The following is a 19,851-nucleotide window of genomic DNA, read 5'->3' on the forward strand; positions in this document are numbered from 1 at the left end:
AATTTTACACTTCATCTAGGCTTCGTCGGCCCGATTGTTCTAGGTTGAGTTGACGGCTATCGAACGAAGTGGTTGTGGGTTTCAAGCCAGTGTGATTGGGGTTCTCACGTCGTCAAACCATGTGAAAAAGGTATGTCTCGTTGGTCATCGATCATAAGCAACTCGCCTTCGTCCCCCCCCCCCCCCTACTCATATGCGAAGCGGGAGATTGCTTCATTTTTGGCTACCATTCGTTCTCTCCGTGCTATCCTAGGTCTTCAGCTAAAATATTTGATGAACTAAACACGTCGTACACTGTACCACAAAGCACGACAAACTCTACTCGTCGTCCCGCTCGCGTACATCAGAAACTCAGCAACGACTCTGGAATTGCGCCAAGTACATTTGAACGCCAACCACCGGAGAAATTGCTTCACTAAAAATGATGTACGGATGAAGATGTACCCACCTAGGCTATCGAATGGACGATTTTTTTCTTTTTACTAGAGCCACGTGAACCCGTCATGTGTGAACCATGAATAAGGGGAGTGGTGGCGTGGTCTGGGATCTATAGTGAGTCAGTTTTAGATGAGTGACTAATAACTTCCAGCGAGAAAATGAAGATACTAGTAAACTACGCTATGGTTGCATAATTTTGAGATTCTATTCCGAATCATCGTCACGTCGGAAAGGAAGTCGCCATCACTATGAAGTCTTTTTTTTTTTTTTTTTACTACGTTCACATAACCAGCTCGAAAAGAACAGATCTTAAAGGTTGTAGCAAGCATGTACTCTTGGTTGAACACGGATTTCCCGTACACCATGATAATTTATGTAACGAGAAGAAACACAACGTTGAAAACTGTTTGTTAATTAAAAAAATATTTAATCAGCATCGGAATCATTAGTTAGAAGGAGTTCTAAATGGAAATGGCTAAGTCAACAGTAGCATATTATTATAAGTTAGATCGCTAGAGACTTAGTAGTTTGAAGTAGTAGTTGCATATGTACAATCTGATACAGCTAATGTGTCTGCTAGGCGTGATCAACATTATCCTAGGTGTGGTCGACAATAAAGCTGTTCTAAAGACCATGTATGGATTCGGATGGAGAGCCAACTTGTAGTTCCTTAGTCCTTTTTTATTTTCCATAAAGACCATGATAGCATTCTTTTGTAGTACATGTACATGTGAATCAGAACTGCGCCACAGGTGACATCTTCACGATTTGCTAAAGCGGATACGCAGCGCACTTTCTGTAGCAAATACAGGATCTTTCTATTTGAAGCAATCAGAGCAGAATTGGCCAAAGGTATAATATAATATGCAGATGAATACACGGATCCACGCACGGATTTTCAAGAATTGCCTCAATTCTAGGGTAAAGAAGTGCACAGGAGCCTCAACACGTGACGCCAAATCGCCGAATCAACACACGAAATATCATAAGCATTTTCCAGGTACCTGTACATCTATTTATGCGATCAACAAAAGGAAAAATTGTGAAGTTTTCAAATACATGTATATGTAGATGAGAGGTAAGAAGTTCAACTCGTCATGCGCTGACCTTTCGCTCACTTTGTACGGCGATGCCGTTCTTCTGCGTCGAACTGGATGTGTTTCGGCGAGACAGCTTTCTGCTGAGCCCCACTTTCCGGTTATTTCCCGTTGGCGATGAGCGACTACTGGTCGCAGGAGATACGATTGCATGGCCCGGAGCCTGTCTGAACGACGTCCGGAGATGATGTCCCCGCTCCATACCGGGCGGGGGCGCTTGCCTCTGCTTGATCCCCTCCAGGAGTGCACCGTAGATCATGGCGTACAGACTGGCCCAGGTGTCCGCCAGCATTGCAGTCCATTCCTCTTCCAGATAGTCTTGCAATGTGAAGATGAGAGCTTCACCGATCATCTACAGCGAGCAGTGAGAAAAGTAGAAGTGAACCAGATCATAAGTACACAGTATGCGACAAACTGGCACAAACCCGGCTAGGAGTACTGAGACATTCACCGAACTGACGCCTGACTATAATTATCTGGTTACGTCGTGGACAGTTAGTCATAACTCGTAACATTTTGTCCTTCTCCTTCTTTAACGTAATTAAATTGGCTCGCCATCCGAGTTCAACTTTGTTTGCTTAATTTATATTTTACAACCGCAGAATCACCAGCTTTTGCACAACGGGGGCGGTGGCATATTGGATGGAAGTGGGGGCGGGAAAGAAGTAACTCCTCCGACCAAGAGTTTCTGGTTCATCATTACTCATGTGCACCGTCTCTCTCTCTCTCCCTCTCTCTCTCTCTCTCTCTCTCTCTCTCTCTCTCTCTCTCTCTCTCTCTCTCTCTCTCTCTCTCTCTCTCTCTCTCTCTCTCTCTCTCTCTCTCTCTCTCTCTCTCTCTCTCTCTCTCTCTCTCTCTCTCTCTCTCTCTCTCTCTCTCTCTCTCTCTCTCTCCCTCTCTCTCTCTCTCTCTCTCTCTCTCTCTCTCTCTCTCTCTCTCTCTCTCTCTCTCTCTCTCTCTCACTCTCTCTCTCTCCTCTCTCTCTCTCTCACTCTCTCTCTCTCACTCACTCACTCACTCACTCCTCTCTCTCTCTCTCTCTCTCTCTCTCTCTCTCTCTCTCTCTCTCTCTCTATTGCCAGCGATCAATATTGGATTGGATTGGATTTTTATTTATAGTGGTGACTATAACAGACAATTGCCTAATAACAATAGACCCACTCAAGGGAAAGATGCAAAAAGATATGAATAATTAATATAATAGACTACCGGTATTGGATAGGTGATCATGTTCGCATTTTGCATAGCTGAAAGTCATAAGTACTAGCGTGAAAAAGCAAGGCATTGGGGTAACAGTTTCTTAAAACGGGCGGAGTTATCCACACAGCGAGCTAGAGGGTGTAAATCATTCCACAGCTTAGCACATTGGAAGGAAGCGCCATGACGGGCAAAGGCAGTTCCGAGCATGGGCAACTTAAGAGTGCGTGATACAAGGCTGCGCGTTGCAAGACCATTATTTAAACGCTCGAACATTTGACTTAATGTGACACTACAGCGGCCTTCCATACAGCGCCACGTCAGATACAGTAATTTCTTGCAATACATGGATGCCAAACGATCTAGACCAAATCTCGCAAATAAAGGGCTTGATGGGCTACAAAAACTAGTATCGTCCACTGAACGCAAAGCTCGCTTTAGCATTCGTTCAAGCCAACCTAACTGGGTTAAGGAAAGGCCAGCAGAAAAACAATTTGATGCATATAGAAAATCTGGCAGCACTTTACAAAGGTTTCTCGGCAAGTCAGGGGAATATTGTATGAACATTAATATTCTTTTACAGTAAAAATTGACTTTTAGATTCGCACGAAGTAAATTGGCTATTTACTTTCCATCAGGGGAAACATTCTGCTGTAGCCTATCGCCCTACCGCGGTTTTTTGAATGTTTGTCTCAGCAACACTTTGCATGAAACTCGAGTTCCAGACACCCCCAGCGGATAATGCTGGCAGCAAAATGACAGAATTTGGCACTTTTTCTGGTATGTGGATAAAGAAAACGAGCAGAATTCAAGGAAGTGCTCGCCATAAAGTTTGTATGGTTCCGCCAATTTCACTGCTTTTCGAGCAGAATCTGTCAATTTTACGAGCATTATCCGCCATGGGCTAGTATAATTATATAATATTCGCGGGATCCGCGTCGGCATCGCTTGAATGTTCAGAAACACATGGGCTAGTTCCAGATACAATATCCATGCACAGGACAGTAACCATGGTAACACCTCGCTCTGAGTTCTACTTCTAGCACACACCGTAAGTCCAAGTTAGTTCGTATCTTACCATGAGTTGTCTTTCCTCCACGCCGTACTTAGCATGATGTCGTCCCAGCATCACCAACAGCGGTCGTACGCGATCGAACTCGCCGTAGCTGTCCACTACCATGCCAACGGTTTCCATGACGCGTCGAGCGTGCTGCCGAGCACGTGGATGCGATAGGAGGATATGAGGCGAGATTTGTGCACCCTCCGGTAGGCCACTGATCGTGCGTGTGATATCCGGACAGAGGTCTGCCACCCTGCGGACACAATAAAACAGATATAGGGAGAAAGTTTTGAGAATTTGAAAGTTGTATTATTTAAAGTCCCCAAAGGCATCTTTCGTCTGTCGAGGGTGTCTCAATAATCGGAAGTGTCATTACAGATGATGAAAGATGAGCACCGAAGGGTAAGATGGAAAGTGCATCAGGCATATGCGGATAATGCCGGCAGAAAAATTGGCAAAATTCGGTACTTTTTCTGGTACATTTCATGCATGTTTGGTATGTGGATAAAGAAATGGAGCAGAATTCGAGGAATTGCCCGCCATAAGGTTCGTATGATTCTGCCAATTTCACTGCTTTTCGAGCAGAATCTGCCACCTTTTCGAGCATTATCCGCACACCCCTAAGAGCACTACAGTTCACCATTGTTCGTTGCTGCAGGACGTGTGTTCTACTAGAGCATCTAACAGCCAGCCAAAATTACAGGTACTCGTAGCTCGTATCCAACCGTCTCCTCTCCTGCCTACATCTAATATTGACTCTCTATCCGAGGAGAGTTGTTGTGAAACGACTGTTATACGAACCTCAATGGTTGTATTTTTTTCCTCTTTGACCCTTCTCATGCAGCATGTAGCGCAACCAAGCAGAACAGGTGGGTTGGAGGAGCGATGTAATGCATGATTCATTATCCCGCTCCTGAGACATCTTAGTTGCGTTACATGACGTTATGTCCAAGTATACTGGGTCTAGCACTCTAGTTTTCCTCCTTCTTTTGAGACCAATGAGTGCAGATTCGATCCAAAAGGAATGAGTTAGTGAAAGCCATCTGCGGATAGTCGTGGATTTTTTGACTCGGCGGTGGGATAAGAGCTAAAGCTCGTGCAATATCCTGTTGCGAAGTACAGTAATCGTTTGTGATGACTTCTGCCGCTTGTTCCCTCGCCTAAAGGTTCGCTGGCCATTGCAGCGAGTACCGAAGTGGCGTCCGGCGTCGGCAGTGCCCAAAACATCTTTGCAGTGGACTAACACATTTGTGCCACATCGGGACCTTTTTCCTATCGGTCCCATCTGCACTGCACACTAGTATAATAGTACTTGGAGTACTTTTGTTCTATATGTGAACATTGATACACGCTCGTGGTTACCGGGTAACACTACTCGCGTGTCGTGTATCTGTCCCGGTTCTTACGCAGATTGCCTGAAAGGCGGTGCGTCAAGCTGCGTACTGGATGCTCACAACACTCACATGTTTCCAGGCGGCACGGCCACGGGCTAGTAAGAGAAAAGCAAGAAGGCCGTGGCAGAAGAGCGGTGAGATACATTGTACATGGCTGTTTGGACAGGGCACGATGCGGAAAACGAGGCAGTGACCGATTTGTCGTTATACGCGATCCCCTTCAGCCCTCGTGTAGGTACGACCCTACACTAACACACAGCCGGTACACGGGAAGGAGCGCCGAATAGTGATTGTGTTTCTTGCGCTCAGCAATAAGGCAAAACACAATTTCCCCAGTGACAGGTTATAGGTTTGTACTGACGAGTATTGTCATGTAGTTTTTAAACATCTTCCAGGTCACGTATGGTGATCAGGTAGTTCTCACGGCCAGTGCAGCTGGCCAGGATACGGAGAGGCAATGCGTACATGTATCTGCTCAGCGGTGTTGATTGACTTTTACTAGTCGGTCAACTCTCCATATTCGCACTGTATCGGCGGGAGAAAATAGCCTCGGTCATCTACAACCTTGTGAAAGCTATCAAAAACAGACGGGTTACAACGTCATGGTGACCCGAGGAGGTGTAGAAAGGACTAGGCATAGGTCAGTATGTTTAGTTCACGTGAAGAACCAATTACTGAGACATGAAGATAGAATCTCTTGCCAAAGTGGCAAGGTACAGACATAACTGCAGCACCCTGCAGGTGCGCTTCATTACCTTGTCAGGTCATATTCTTCTTGATGTTACTTGTACATGTGCCGATGTGGTGTGAACTCTTGAAACTCCACTATAGTAATACATGTCACACATGTCTAGGTTAGACCTTTGGCTTTGTGGCTCTCTGCCCATCTTACCCGCGATCATAATGCACCTCACTGGACTGGTACTTGGTAGTGTTCGCGCTGAAGTGCTCTTATCATTCCCGTGATCTCCCCTTTAGGACTATCTGGCTGATTGCGGCCGAGTGCCACGCGAACTGGCGCTGTGTCCAACGCCAATGGCTGAACTGGCCGCAGCCGAGACAAGATCCAGTTCACTTGTAGCCTCGGGTTACTCGTGGATAGCCTGTTCCCCTTGACTCTACGCGAGAATCTATGGTGCTGTCGCGGTGTCTCCGATCGTCTCTCCATTGCGCTACTCGCCCTGTACAAGGAAATTCCCTTGTTTGCTGAGGCGGTCTTGTAACAAAAGGTTTAGCCCCTGAGAATCATTATCATGCTGTCAAGAGCATACGACAGGCTAAGCCCGGTACTGAATTCAGCGCATGAACGCTCCAGCCATGTATAGCAAATTTCGGGGCCAAATGGAGCTGCGAATCTGTCTTTGGTATTCTCACGCAAGAGCGATGTGACTGATGGGCCGTGAACGTGTCAAACTCTCCTGTGAATAGCTTTACAGTGGTGGGGTAGATGGTAGATAGATGTGGCATCGACCCTGGCCTCCTCAACTGTGCGGTGCTCGCGGTGGCCAGCAGGCAGGGGCTTTCAACACCTCGCGGTACCATGATCTGCTAACGGTTGGTGCTGTCATGCCAGGATGGGTTGATTGCGTGCCTAGACGATTGCCCCTTGTCAGATTTCTACCATACTTGTACTTGTACATTAGATTAAATCCAGCCTAAGCTAAAGGTCTCGTGCAGAGACGACCGCAGACTACGTGGGAATGGAATTCACCTATTAAACAGCATTTTCCAATATCTGACTCACACTTTGTCTGGATGAATAAGTTGGTGGGGACTCTGCGTGAATATTTCCACGAATGTGACTGGGAAATATTCATGATCGTAGAAACTTCACGCGTGGGGGCAGTTCAGCAGATGGACAACTGAACGAGGTATTCCAGCGTTGTGTGACTCGGACAACATCTTGTTCGCCCTGGCCAGTGAACTACTGTAGCTGGGTTCCAGCGACAATTGCTCTTACAACTATCAGGACATGCACGTGTTGTGCACAAGGACATTCCATGCGAATTGAATAGAGAGATCTACGCGCATGCCAGGGGCTGAGGTCGTCGAATGGTGTGTACTGAGATAGCAGCAGGTACACGGAGTTGCTTGTAGCGATACATGCAGTTAAAACTACAATTACTACTACTAGCATATCAGTATACATGTATTTGTACATGCCTGAGAAGACGTACCGATAACCTTTTCACCAATCATTCAAACATTCATACCCCGGTCTCTGTACCTAAGTCGATATTTCAGGATCCTGAAGATGACCTCAGGCCGACCGATCGATTGATCGTTTTGTGATTATTCCAGTGCGAAAATCATGGAAATAATGGTGACGTCACTGACGTGTAACTACTAGAAGATCCATATTAGTGGCTACTGTAGCGTTAGTGCACGATCAGAACAGGTTTCTCGATAAAAACATAAAAAAGCACAACAGCGATGCACGGTTTATCCTTTTGACAGCACGCATATGATCCGCGTGCCCACTCCAATGGGGTCTATATTGACACACTGTTGTCTGTACCCGTGAAGGCGTGTAGGCGTGCGCCGACCTACAGTACACGTTTCCCCGCGGTGCAATATTTGCAAATGTCCACCCAGTATTTGCGCGGCAACTGCAGCCCGACCTTTCCCCGACCTGGATAAGGGGCAAACGTTTTGCACAAGTGATACTTGTGAAATCCCTGTAGGCTAAGGAATCAATGCATTGTTCAAACACGAAAAGGGACTTGTATGCCCCCACTGTTACCCGAGGCGACTACACGAAAAGGGACTTGTATGCCCCCACTGTTACCTGAGGCGACTACTATGCATAATTGTACTTCGAAGTATACCTTAACCCACAGGTATGAACAAGCATGGCTGGGTTATGCTACAAGATTTCCGCGTCCCGTGACAGCTAGAAGTAATTTTAGCTCCACCTTCCGTTCTGTTGACTTCCGCGCGAGCTAAAGACCAACACGCGGCAGGGATGATGCCAAAGCTGCTTGCTACTACATAATTATTACAGGGTGCAAGCCTTATGACAGCCCTCAAAGCCACAGGCAGACTTCGCGCGCAGTCCCAGGACACGGCGACAGACAAGGACACCACCACGGTCCCTGTCAGACAGAGCTGCAACTATTCTTATCACGCCTGTTTGCCAAAGAAGCTGTTCATCGCTCTGTACGAGTTCCGAGGGCATTGCATACAAGTAACTGTTAGTTTGCTGCACGTTCCTGGGGTCTTGTGCAAACACAATACACAGCTCAGTGCTTGTACTTTCACTGCAAGTTAGTTCACAGAGTGGGGACACTCCCCAATCCACGGAGCAGGTACAGGTATTCGCTTTGGAAATAGACGGCTGTATCAGTTACCAAACAATACAATTTGGTATACCAAAATACATCCATTCGCACAAGTTTCTCTTCAACAGAAGTCAAATTGTCAAGGCTCTGATTTCAAACCATTCGCCCAGATGCATTCCTCTTATACGAGCCTCGGCACTGAATCCATAATCAATCAATGAATTAGTCTTGTCTCAAGGTGACAGTTCGGCGAGGTCAGCAAATACTCTCGATCGATCACGTTGACGGTGGATCGGAAGCTCATGCGACGACATCTACAGTGCAATACCAAGGCGAGGGACACCGAATAAGTGGCTATTTAATCCCTGATGGTTCTTGAGTTAGGAGAATGATCCTCACGGTGGGCGGGTATGCAGGCTCCTGCCATTAATCATTGGTGACACGCCATCATCCTTCCCATTCCCTGAGCAGCTTGTAGTCGGTTCTGCAATCCTGAATCCATGGCTCCACTGGATTGGGTCTCCATGTGGACGCTACATGCTCGATTCCATCACAACATCACTTTCACAATGCTCTCCTTGTCCATACTGGCGGCATATTCTACTCATAGCGAGTGTTTGGAGCCATCACTACTAGCGCCGCACAACTGTTACAAGTAACGCTAGATTCGTGTTCTCTTCAATAAGTAAATTATCTAGTAACGTATACGTTTCTCGCAGCTCATACCAGAGCGCAGCTCGGCCGTCTCATGCATGCGGCGTATCGGATGGTACATGAACACACGAGTAACACAAGAAGTGGCCAGTTGCCACACCGCGCCCTTGTGACCTTCAAACAATATACACGGGCTACTGTCATCGCGATATAGAAGATCTAATCTTGTTTCCAGTATTGTATTTCACAGATGTCGAAATACTCGCCCCATTAGGCTTAAAACATATCACTCGGTCTTCAGGAAGGTTTGTGAGCAGAAGAACGAGTAATACCTATTCATGCCTTTTGCGAATACAACACAGAGACACATGTATACTTGATTATAACCACGGGATTACTGTGTATGTATAGATTTCAATACACTTAGGGCCAATAGCACGTTATGTAACAGGGTGATAACTGTGTGCCAGTAGACTTGAACGCAACGACATGATGGACATTGGCACACCAAATCAATTGCTTTCCAACGACACACTGCACATGCTTTCTCTCACCTTCTGAACATATCCATTCCGAGTTGCTCGAGGTTGTTGCTAACCGCCAACCAGCTCTTGCTGAGCTGGGTCATCTCACGTTTGCGTCTGCTGCTCCGGCGTCTGGATACAAGCGAGGAGTTGGAACCACGCCGGAGCTTCAGCGATTTCAGAGTTTTCCGCTGCTTCCGCTTTCGCTTGCTCTGCTGCGATGGCTGCTTGCTGCTGATGGCGCTTTCAGATATCGGCTCTGGCCGCTGCGGTGAGGACTCGGCTTCCGAGATCGCCTTCCGCTGCTTTTTGTTCGGAACCGAGGGAGGAGAAAGGTCTTTAAACTTGCCCTTCTGCCGCTGAAGCGATGATACTGACGGAGCAGGGCGTAAATCGGACAGACTAGATGACGAGTTACGGCTAGGACACGTACTAGGAGCTGCGGATGCATCATTCCTGTCCTGATCCGAGGTCTTGCCTCCACCGCACTCACACGACGAGCAGCTTGATCTCTGAGCGCTTGTTGTTGGCTCGGCATCTTTGGTCCTCCCCAGACGCGTCTTACATGGCTGAGCACTATGGATGATCAGATGTGTCTGAGGTGTGGATGTGCAGGGCTCGTCCTTGCTTTCGTTGTGCAGAATCAGCTGCAACTGCGCCGTCTTCTCTGCTTTCAATTTCTCTGCGTTGTTGGCCACGAGAGGGTTGCGGTTCAGCTTGGGTGCCTTATTGGCCAGCTTCGTGGCACGAGACGACTGGTTCTGACCCATATCTGGCTGCGCGCACCACACTCCTTGTGTCTGTGTGTGTGACAATCCAAGGGTTGATTAGACACGCTTTGATCCTATGTGTCTCTGTCTCACAAAATCTTTTGCAGGAATGCCTTCAGCCAGTCAACCGTTCCAATTGGAGTGGAACTACGTCTACCGGAGACTTCAGCATTGTGGCACAACATGTAACAGATATCTGGCTATGGATGGAAGCTCTTCTGTTCTATCCCGATACAGCTGGACAGTGTAGTTTCAAGTCGTGAAGTATTAGGTAGTGGTCTGAACCACCTGGCCTTTGCTATGAGGATGCTCTAATAGCTGCGGGGTATTTGTAGGAGCGGGGTTTTATGCACTCGCATAACCCGATAGGTAAAGCACTCAGTGTTCGCCGTGCGATGCCTCGACTTCTGCACTGTCCTTTCGCCAACTCTGTACAATGAGTTACACAGATCAGCGCTCAGCTGACTAGAGGATGAACGACCTTCCGTGGACAAGCGAAGTTGACGGTCGTCTCAGCGCCGTTCTCTAGCCATGCGCCAACGCAGCTGCGGCCACCAGTCATAGGTCAGACTCGATATGAACGACCGGCAGCTGGATAGCTCATCATCGCGCCTTTGCACTGCTTTCTCATGGCCTGGGCAAGAGTCGATGGCAAGGAAAGCAGTGACAGCCACTTTCCTTAGCCTATTCAATAGCTGATGGCTTTCCAAACTGTCAGCTCACAGGACACGATTATCACCCAAAGCCAACTTCCTCCTTTCGAGCAGAGTTGGGCCTCCAAGGGGACAACATCGGGTACGTACGCGCACTAATTTGCGGCTACAACCATTCTAAGCTGTGACCATGTATGCTAATCTAAGAGACAAGGTGGAGAAGCGCAAGATTCCTCTCCACGAGTTCGTGACTTCAACAAACGAGCGAAAGACACAAATTGAATTTCTGCAGAGGTGATCATTGGCCAGTGACAACTACACCACACCTTGAACTTGTGCAATTGTTCGTTTGTTCTGACGGTCCACTAACGATAGAGCAAGCCCGCACACGTACTCTATTCATTGCCGAAGAGCCCAAGACTGATGTTAGTGTGGCAGCCACTCTGTTCTCCCGGCCAGCTGATGCCGCTGTCGTCGGTGGCTCACCCTGGACCTTCACGCGGGAGAACATGTTTCTGCCGAGACCTTTGCCACGGCTTCTTATCATTATTCTCGGTGCGCGCGCCACACTGCACAGGTCTGTGGGAAGGTGCACCAGCCGCACACAGGAAGGCAGCGATGTAGTTGCTCGTTGTAGGTTCTTAGGCCTGACAGGACGCGTCTCTACGCACTGGGATTACATGACGCTGGCCGAGGTAGTTGCTTGTACAGCCAGTGCATTCAGCCGGACGACAAGCCAGCCAGCAGAACGATTCTACAAGCCTAGCCTTTGCCTTTGCCAAACTGCAAGCAACCTCGGTGTATTCACACATGCAAAACAACTTTTAAATACAGTACTTGATCACGTAGGGTACCCTGTAAAAAGGCCTTAGGCCTGTGGGGATTGCCCTATTCAAAATTAAAAAATAATAATGATAATAAAATAAAAATAATAGATCCATACCTACTACAGATACAGTATTATTGTTGGTCGACCTGAGTGGAACATACTACAAACAATCATGCAACAGGAACATACGGGGAAAGCCCGTTCATGTCGCATCCACCCCCGGAGGGTACTTATCAGTGTACTAGTGCACGCACTTGTACAAACGCCCTGAACTTCATGTCATGCATACCCTAGTAGTAGTACCCTACAAAGCACGGGCTCACTTTGCGGCCGCCGGTTTGTGCGCGGTTGTGCCGCATGCTGGGTGCTCGAAAAGCCGTTTTTTCTGATGATGATCAGTGGCTTCTTTCAGCACGGACGAAGAGTGCAATGAATAGGATAACACCCAAGTACAGTCATGTGAGACCGAGAAGCGGTGAGCTCAGAGAATCTAGTCCGTGCTACATCTACCACTAAGCATTACAATATCTACATGTACATGCGAGAGTGCGCTCGGAGCCTCTTCCCCCGCCTGCCATAATAGTTTCCACAAGGGAGGGCTCCCACCTATTCAAGGTAGCTCAGCAACTAAAACAAACCCCTCAAGGTAAGAAGCAACTAACTTACGAGATACACTGTTAACATCCGCGAATGGACTGGCAGACTGTCGCTCCTAAAAAGAACTGAACCACAGACTTTCGTCTCTCCAATTCCCTCGCCGAACGCATGCCAATCGATTGTGACATGCATGTCAAAAGATTGTTGCTGTAGACGCACGATCCCTAGGTGTGTGAATGCTCTACATATTTCTAGCTCTAGGCCATAATCAGTTACTCTCTTACATTATTAAATAATGTTTTTATACGGTTGACGTTCACTGGTGAACATGTTCACGTGATTTTAGTTCCCACAGGTATCATATCCGCACTCGAGCGTGTACTAAAAGATGTTAGGCTTGCCGGTCGTCACTCGTCACACAGTTACTGGTCTATGAACCTATACATATTTTATACTTGGTATTAGATAATCCCACACTAGTACAGCACCAGTATTAGACACGGTGTCCTCCATAGGCATATGCTGATAATGCCGGCAGAAGTTTTGGCAGAATTCGGTACTTTTTCTGGTAAGTTTCAAGCATGTTTGGCATGTGGATAAAGAAATGGAGCAGAATTCGCGGAATTGCGCGCCATAAGGTTTGTATGGTTCGGCCAATTTCACTGCTTTTCGAGCAGAATCTGCCACCTTTTCGAGCATTATCCGCCAATGCCTAGTCCTCCACGTTGTTTCATGCTGTCAAACCAACAACATGTCTCATTTTTATACATGTACATGCTTGTGAGAGCACTAGCATGCCGCGAGGCTACCATGCGAAAATAGGATCCTCGACATCACTGGTGCGCTGCTTGCCTGGTTAGCAATTTCCTTACACATTCTGCATGGCACATACATGTACATGAAATAAATTGAGTTCTCCACTTTCTTGATGTTTCTTGATGTTTCTTGATGTTCTAATTTGAGTCCCACGCGAACCGTAACATATTGTCTTTCTTTTCTCTTGATGTTGTCTTCAGTTGAGCATGACTTATAGTGATTTCCTCCATCACAAAATATCATTGGGCTCAATTTGCCCGGTGTGGGGAGCAAACACTTTATTATTATTATTATTATTATTTGCATTTTCGCGTCATCGTCAATCAAAATGATTGATGATTTCGCTTATGCTGAGTGGTGGTAAACAGAAATCAAAAAATATGGAAGATACGTCAAGGCAGAAAACAACATGAAGGACGGAAAAAGGAAAACAGGATAAGTATGGATATCGCATGCGATACGTTATGATAGTTATTGCATGTTGATATTGTGATAGATGGTGTGATTCTATTGCTACAGTTAAAATATTGAGGGAGTTGATAACCATAATGATATTATGGTATTCGGGTAATATAAGATACGTATTTGTATGTGTAATGATATTACATTTCCAGTTGATATTGAGTTACACATTATTCTGGTTGTTGTCGTGATCGGCTTTTAGAGAAAAAAGGGAGAGAGAAAGAAAGAGAGAGAGAGAGAGAGAGAGATACAGAGAGAGAGAGAGAGAGAGAGAGAGAGAGAGAGAGAGAGAGAGAGAGAGAGAGAGAGAGAGAGAGAGAGAGAGAGAGAGAGAGAGAGAGAGAGAGAGAGAGAGAGAGAGAGAGAGAGAGAGAGAGAGAGAGAGAGAGAGAGAGAGAGAGAGGGAGAGGGAGAGGGAGAGAGAGAAACATAGGGAGATGAGCAAATTAAGGAGATATATCCGGTTGATTTGACGTTACACTCTCGGGCTAATATGGGATTACAAGTACATTGATTTGTAACTACCGGGTAGTTGGATGAACATATTGCCTCACACAGAGCCTTCCAGCTCTTACGACAGGCAGCTGTTGCCCGGAGCGAATGGAGATCTCCCAGAGTCAGGAGTCTACCCTGCCATTTGCCCGTATTACAGAACAATAGTATATTCGCAGGTAGGTCCTGTGTTGCGGGGACATTAGTGTACCTGTGCCATTGGGTACACGTGTGCATGTTCAAATGTATGCACACGTACATGTACATGTACATCAGGGAATGTACATGTACATGTACATGTACGTGTATATGCAACGCGTAGACGTGTACATGTACATTGTATGTGCTTGTAGATGTTTCACGGAGCTGAACTGAAGCATATACATACATGTACATGTACATGTGCACCGGAGACATTCCTGTTTTTTCCTCCTCACATTTCAGCAGAAACTAGTCCACATTGAACTGTAAGCGTTGTACGCCGGACCGATTTCTCTGTCTCGACCGCACAAAGCAGAGACATCGTATACATGTCCTTCATAAAGAACGATTTATTATTTTTTTTGTCAAAGCATATCAGGAGCATAGAAGTATGCTTCTCCATCATCTTGCGTTTAATATTACATTTTTCGAATTTTCGCAAATGGGATGTTGGTGCCTGCATTCGAATATTCGGTCTGGTGTCAGTATTCTAGAATATTCGAAAAATTCGAATGTTCCTTCCATCTCTAGGTTCATTGCATTGTGATGGAGTTACTTCGAAGTGGTATGTGGCTATCATGCCCACGTGGGAAAACATATTCATTGTGTCTATTTTGACCGTAAAAAAGGGCTGTGTAATCACGGCCCAGTTAACCAACACATGCATTGCAAGCTTGGGCTGCGTCTGTGCTACACCAATGCATGACCCCGGGCGGCGTGCACGAATATTTGCACAGCGAAGCCTGCGTTTTATCGACCATTCCGTCGTGCACCGAAAACTGGTCCTGTTCAATGGTGATCGTTCAATGCAGGACAAAATGCGTCACGAAACGTTCCTGAGATAGGCAGTCTCCCAAGACAGGTTTATGGTCGCTAAACACAGGTTGTAGTGCATAGCCCTGAGCTAACCAGTCTCCTGAGAGAGATGGTCGCTCAACACAGGTCGTAGTGTATCGCCTTTCGGTCATGATAATATTACATGATAGTATTCTTCCATGTCAACTGTGTGATACGAAGCACCAAAATGTGAGGCAAGAAGGAATATGCTGCACTCGAAAGAGAAAAAGCCAACAGGGCAGGCGAGATAAGGAAATATTGATGAGTTTTAGGGAGGAGAAAAGAAGAATAAGCTTGAGGAAAATTGCCTGCTACCACGAGGACTCGAACTAGGGAGCCTAGCTTCTGAGCAGCTGTGATCTAACCACCCAGCCGTGATGTAATCGGATAAGGAAAGGTTACCTACATGTATTTGGAAAGAAAATTATGATTGGGCTCGGTTCCCGTAGAAATTCTATACAACATACATTTACATCATTGTGCAGGAAAGAGAATAATACTCGGATTGTCGAGTGAGTGAAAAGCAGCAAGGAATACAGATCAATGAGCAGCATGCAGTGCTCGTGCCCGAAATACAACGGCTATTCCTCTCCGCAACCGAGCTTGGTTCCGGCTATAGCTGGCATTCAGCATTTATCGGACGTACAAATGAAGCTTGTCTAGTCCCAGCTCATCGTCGCTGTTATCCTGGTCCGAACAGATGCGCACCTCGATTCTATCACTCGTCGAACTGTCCAGAGTCACATGAAAGTCAGGCACCGGCTCGCATTGGTATTGGGTCGTCGAACTGCAGGATACGGTGGTATCGAACAGATGATCATCGTGACCCAGTGACCAGGTAGCTGGGTGCTGAGCATACTTAGTCTCTGCGCAGTAGTAGTTATCACCGACGAACGGCTGGGCTTGCGTTCCTCCTCGGCACGGGCACTTGCTACCACTCTCGCGATCCATACCTACAGCATACGTGAAGACGTGATTGCGGACTCCCGGAGCACTGTCCCGCGAGATCGAGAAGCCATCAACGTACGCACTGTCGATCAGGTAGCCAGGCTGCGAATGGAAGGCGTCCGGCGAGCGGAACTACATATTCGGAACAGAATCATTGGCAGGGAACGAAACAGACGGAAACAGACAAATTAAATCAATGTGCATGAAATATTTGATGATTAAAGGCTCAACCACCATACAAATGTTTTTAAATAGTGCAACATGTGCTAACAACATACACGTACATGTGTTGCATAGCACACTCATGTGCTCTGTTGCATGTTGCTCTGAGAACTGTTGTATTCATGTGTTGCCTGCCACTACTGAAGATTACATTGCGTAACAACACTAAGTTGTGTTCCAGTTATAATCCACGTATGGATACGTCCCAGTAGACAATACACTGCACTAAAATGATTGGAGAGTGTCTATTTTCATTTTGTGTAGCCGAGGACTTGGTGAGGTTGCGTGCGGTGGAAGTTCAAATTATGAGGAAGATACCGTAGTTCAGAGGAGGTACGCCATTATCATTGAATATAGTATTCTAAACAAAACCTCATGTTTTGCCAATCCGAAGGGTTCCTATAGCACTGCGATTAGTCACAATACACGAACGACAAAGTGTTTCTTGTACAAACGTAAATGCATCTTCGGGCGTAGGTTCGGCCGACGAAATATCAGGTTCTCTCGACAAGCAGCAAAAACATACGATACGATTTTAGCAGTGGTTGATTAACACACCTTCAGCCTGTAGGTGAAACCTGAGAGTTCGTCGTGTTTTGAGCGAACCTTAAAGCCAATAAAACAGGTCACGTGTTCCCAATATTCCTCACCTTGTATCCGTTCAAACTTCCACGAATTTCGCTGTACTGTCCGTTGAAGGGTTTACTGAAGAAGGCACTAGCGCAGCCATTTCCCCCGGGGCGAGTGCAAACGTGTTTGGCGACTCCGTTATTTTCCACAAGCTTCCGCAGCCAGCCGGCGGGGCAACTGTACTTAGCCTGGACATTAGCGATCTCTGTCCAACCCCAGAAGCTTGTGCGGTCGTGGCCGGTCAAACCACCTCGAGAAGCGCAGGACACCTGAAAGTGAACGCACAAAGTGGGAGAAAGCAAGCCTGTCTGTCGGTCTGTCTGTCTGCATGTCTGTATGTCTGTCTGTCTGTATGTATGTCTGTTTGTCTGTCTGTATGTATGTCTGTCTGTATGTCTGTTTCTCTGCCGATGTTTCTCACCCGGAATCCCTTTTGAATGCTCTTTCGCATCACGAACAAGTTTCTCACTCGCAGAGCCCCAATTACAAGACCATGGATCCGTTTACAAACAGGAAATGGACCAGCCTACGAGTATTATAACCGTGTGAAACGCATTGTATGAAGTTTCCTTCCGAGATTTGATTTCTGCCGTGACCAACCATCGCAATCGATAACCCTCAAACGATTCATAGGGAAATGAACTCATTAATCTGCATGAGAATGTCATAAAAGGTGGCGTAACTAGGCTCTTCAATATTATTATGATGCTAATCTCTCGTCTGCAATAACCCTTCCGAATATGGAGACCGGCCGTCAGGCGCGATGCCTTTGGGAAATCCTTAATCATAGAGTATTCATGGACACGCCACACGTACCTGTTGCAGACCACGGTTACCTCCTACGTTGAATGTTCCTGCACGAAAATGAATGCAACAAACAAAGTGCAAAGTATTGAGGCGACAAGACGAGACTGGGTATGTTGGCTGGCACGACTTGGTGTTATCACTCAACGGCTCGTAACTATGCATCAATCACAGCAGTGTCAGCATACATGTAGCTATCTGTGTAATTTTGGGGCATCTTGCAGCTTCATCTGTAGGAAGTAGGTGGGTGGGTGGGCAGGGTAAGAATTGATTCAATCCTGTGCAGTGCTTTGCGAATTTGTGCGTCCACCCAACTATTTTCTTTTGTACATTGGAAGTTATTTACATTCTTCAGGCATTCCGATCACACAAATACGCGCAAAACACACTCACACGCTCACTCAGACACACACATACATGTGCATGTACGTGTACGCACATGCACATGCCTGTACAGATCAGGAGGCAGTGAAGCAATGGGTTCCGATGCACTTACCTTCCGGCATTATATCGCCAGTAGGTCGATAAAGCGAATCGTAGATCTCCTGGCATGAAGGCTGTGGGCAAAGGCTACCGGACAAACCTGCCAATTGACAAACCAAGCAGGATCACGAACAACAGGTAAGCCAAAAACAGCGATGAATTCAAACTCGCAGATACGCATTGCCTAAGGTGAAACAGGGCAAAGAACTACAACAACTAGGCCAGAGAAAAACAACTTTGCGTGTCCACATCAGCCTTGGGTACCGAGCCAGTAGCACGCATACTAGAAGACTTTTGAAGATAGCAGGGAGGCAGGTGAAACTGTGAGAAAGACGGCAATGTTTCCCTAATTATAGTCATAACTTACTGAACGCGTTCGCACATCCTAGCAGAAGGCACATGAAGAGGAGAGCCGATAATGCTCCAAGAAGTGGCGCCTTAGCCATGTTGGCAAAATGATAATGAACTGAAGACCTTTCTGAAGACCAAAATGTATTCTGGCTTGTGATTCTGTTGCGTGCTACGTTTTATAGAGACAAATCGACTGGTCGTGAATGTAGAAACCATCGCCTACGATTTCAGGGGTACTGGAGGCTGTGTGAGGAAGAATCGCGCAATGTCTAAGTTTGTAGTAAGACACCATACTGGCGAGACGCTGGTGGACAATGAGTGGACATCACGATTCCTATCTGGCCTAGAAATCACCTGGACTGGCATCACACCTACGCACTGGGACAATGGAACACTGCAAAGGGTACAATCCGGAGTTTGTGGCGAATGATAGTGACCGTGTGGATACATCCAGTAACACGACCACAGCGCTATTTACAGACCACACTGGTTATGCCTCGCCAACCCGAACATGACAGAGGGACTCTCAACGCTGATGAAGTATTCAGTAGGAACAGAATAAGAAGTACTTGTACAGTTTAAAGATAGCATTCTGTTGTCATGTTTGCCATATCCAGAAACACTGTAAAGCAGTATACAGGGGCTGGGACAGCATTGGGACGAAGTGCATATCGTACACCAATAATTATTAACGTCTAATCAATGCATTGGATTTTACTGCACATCTGAAAATGAAATCGGTGCCAATAATTATTTGTACATGAGACCTACTCCGAAGTTTGTGGTGCCCGTGTCCATACGTATTGATCGAAACAGTGTAGAGTTGCGTTGCCCATTTTTTGACCATTGTACAATGTCCGACAGCTGGGGGTGATGAGAACAAGATGCGTGTGTTATCCTTGATTACAATACTATTGATAGCAGATACTACTAGTATATGTAAGCGCTCGATACTACTATTATACTACTGGCTGAGTGACGAATATGTGCAGTATCCACCTAGGCTACCTTGCACATGCATAAGAACCATTGGCATTGTGAGTCGGAATATCAGACTTTCGGGACTGATTCATTCCGAGTGGCACTCGACCTGAACGCTGAGGGATTGACG

At 46.6% G+C, this 19,851-nt stretch overlaps 2 protein-coding genes across 2 annotated transcripts; both read right to left on the bottom strand.

Annotated features, from left to right (window-relative positions):
- Nucleotides 1-791: 791 nt before the first annotated feature.
- On the bottom strand, nucleotides 792-11,613 carry LOC135811446 (uncharacterized). The gene is made up of 3 exons (XM_065324687.1): nucleotides 9,676-11,613; nucleotides 3,811-4,045; nucleotides 792-1,887 (listed from the first exon to the last, which is right to left on the bottom strand). Exons 1-3 carry the CDS (start codon nucleotides 10,413-10,415, stop codon nucleotides 1,534-1,536), a joined length of 1,329 nt encoding a protein of 442 aa, XP_065180759.1. The 5' UTR covers nucleotides 10,416-11,613; the 3' UTR covers nucleotides 792-1,533.
- A 3,822-nt stretch (nucleotides 11,614-15,435) lies between these two features.
- LOC135812469 (uncharacterized) lies at nucleotides 15,436-18,901 on the bottom strand. The gene is made up of 5 exons (XM_065325827.1): nucleotides 18,757-18,901; nucleotides 18,403-18,489; nucleotides 17,919-17,956; nucleotides 17,123-17,371; nucleotides 15,436-16,382 (listed from the first exon to the last, which is right to left on the bottom strand). The coding sequence occupies exons 1-5, from the start codon at nucleotides 18,833-18,835 to the stop codon at nucleotides 15,936-15,938; spliced, it is 900 nt and encodes a 299-aa protein (XP_065181899.1). The 5' UTR covers nucleotides 18,836-18,901; the 3' UTR covers nucleotides 15,436-15,935.
- Nucleotides 18,902-19,851: the final 950 nt, after the last annotated feature.

Source organism: Sycon ciliatum, chromosome 3, assembly GCF_964019385.1.
Source record: "Sycon ciliatum chromosome 3, ocSycCili1.1, whole genome shotgun sequence".
Taxonomy (NCBI): domain Eukaryota; kingdom Metazoa; phylum Porifera; class Calcarea; order Leucosolenida; family Sycettidae; genus Sycon; species Sycon ciliatum.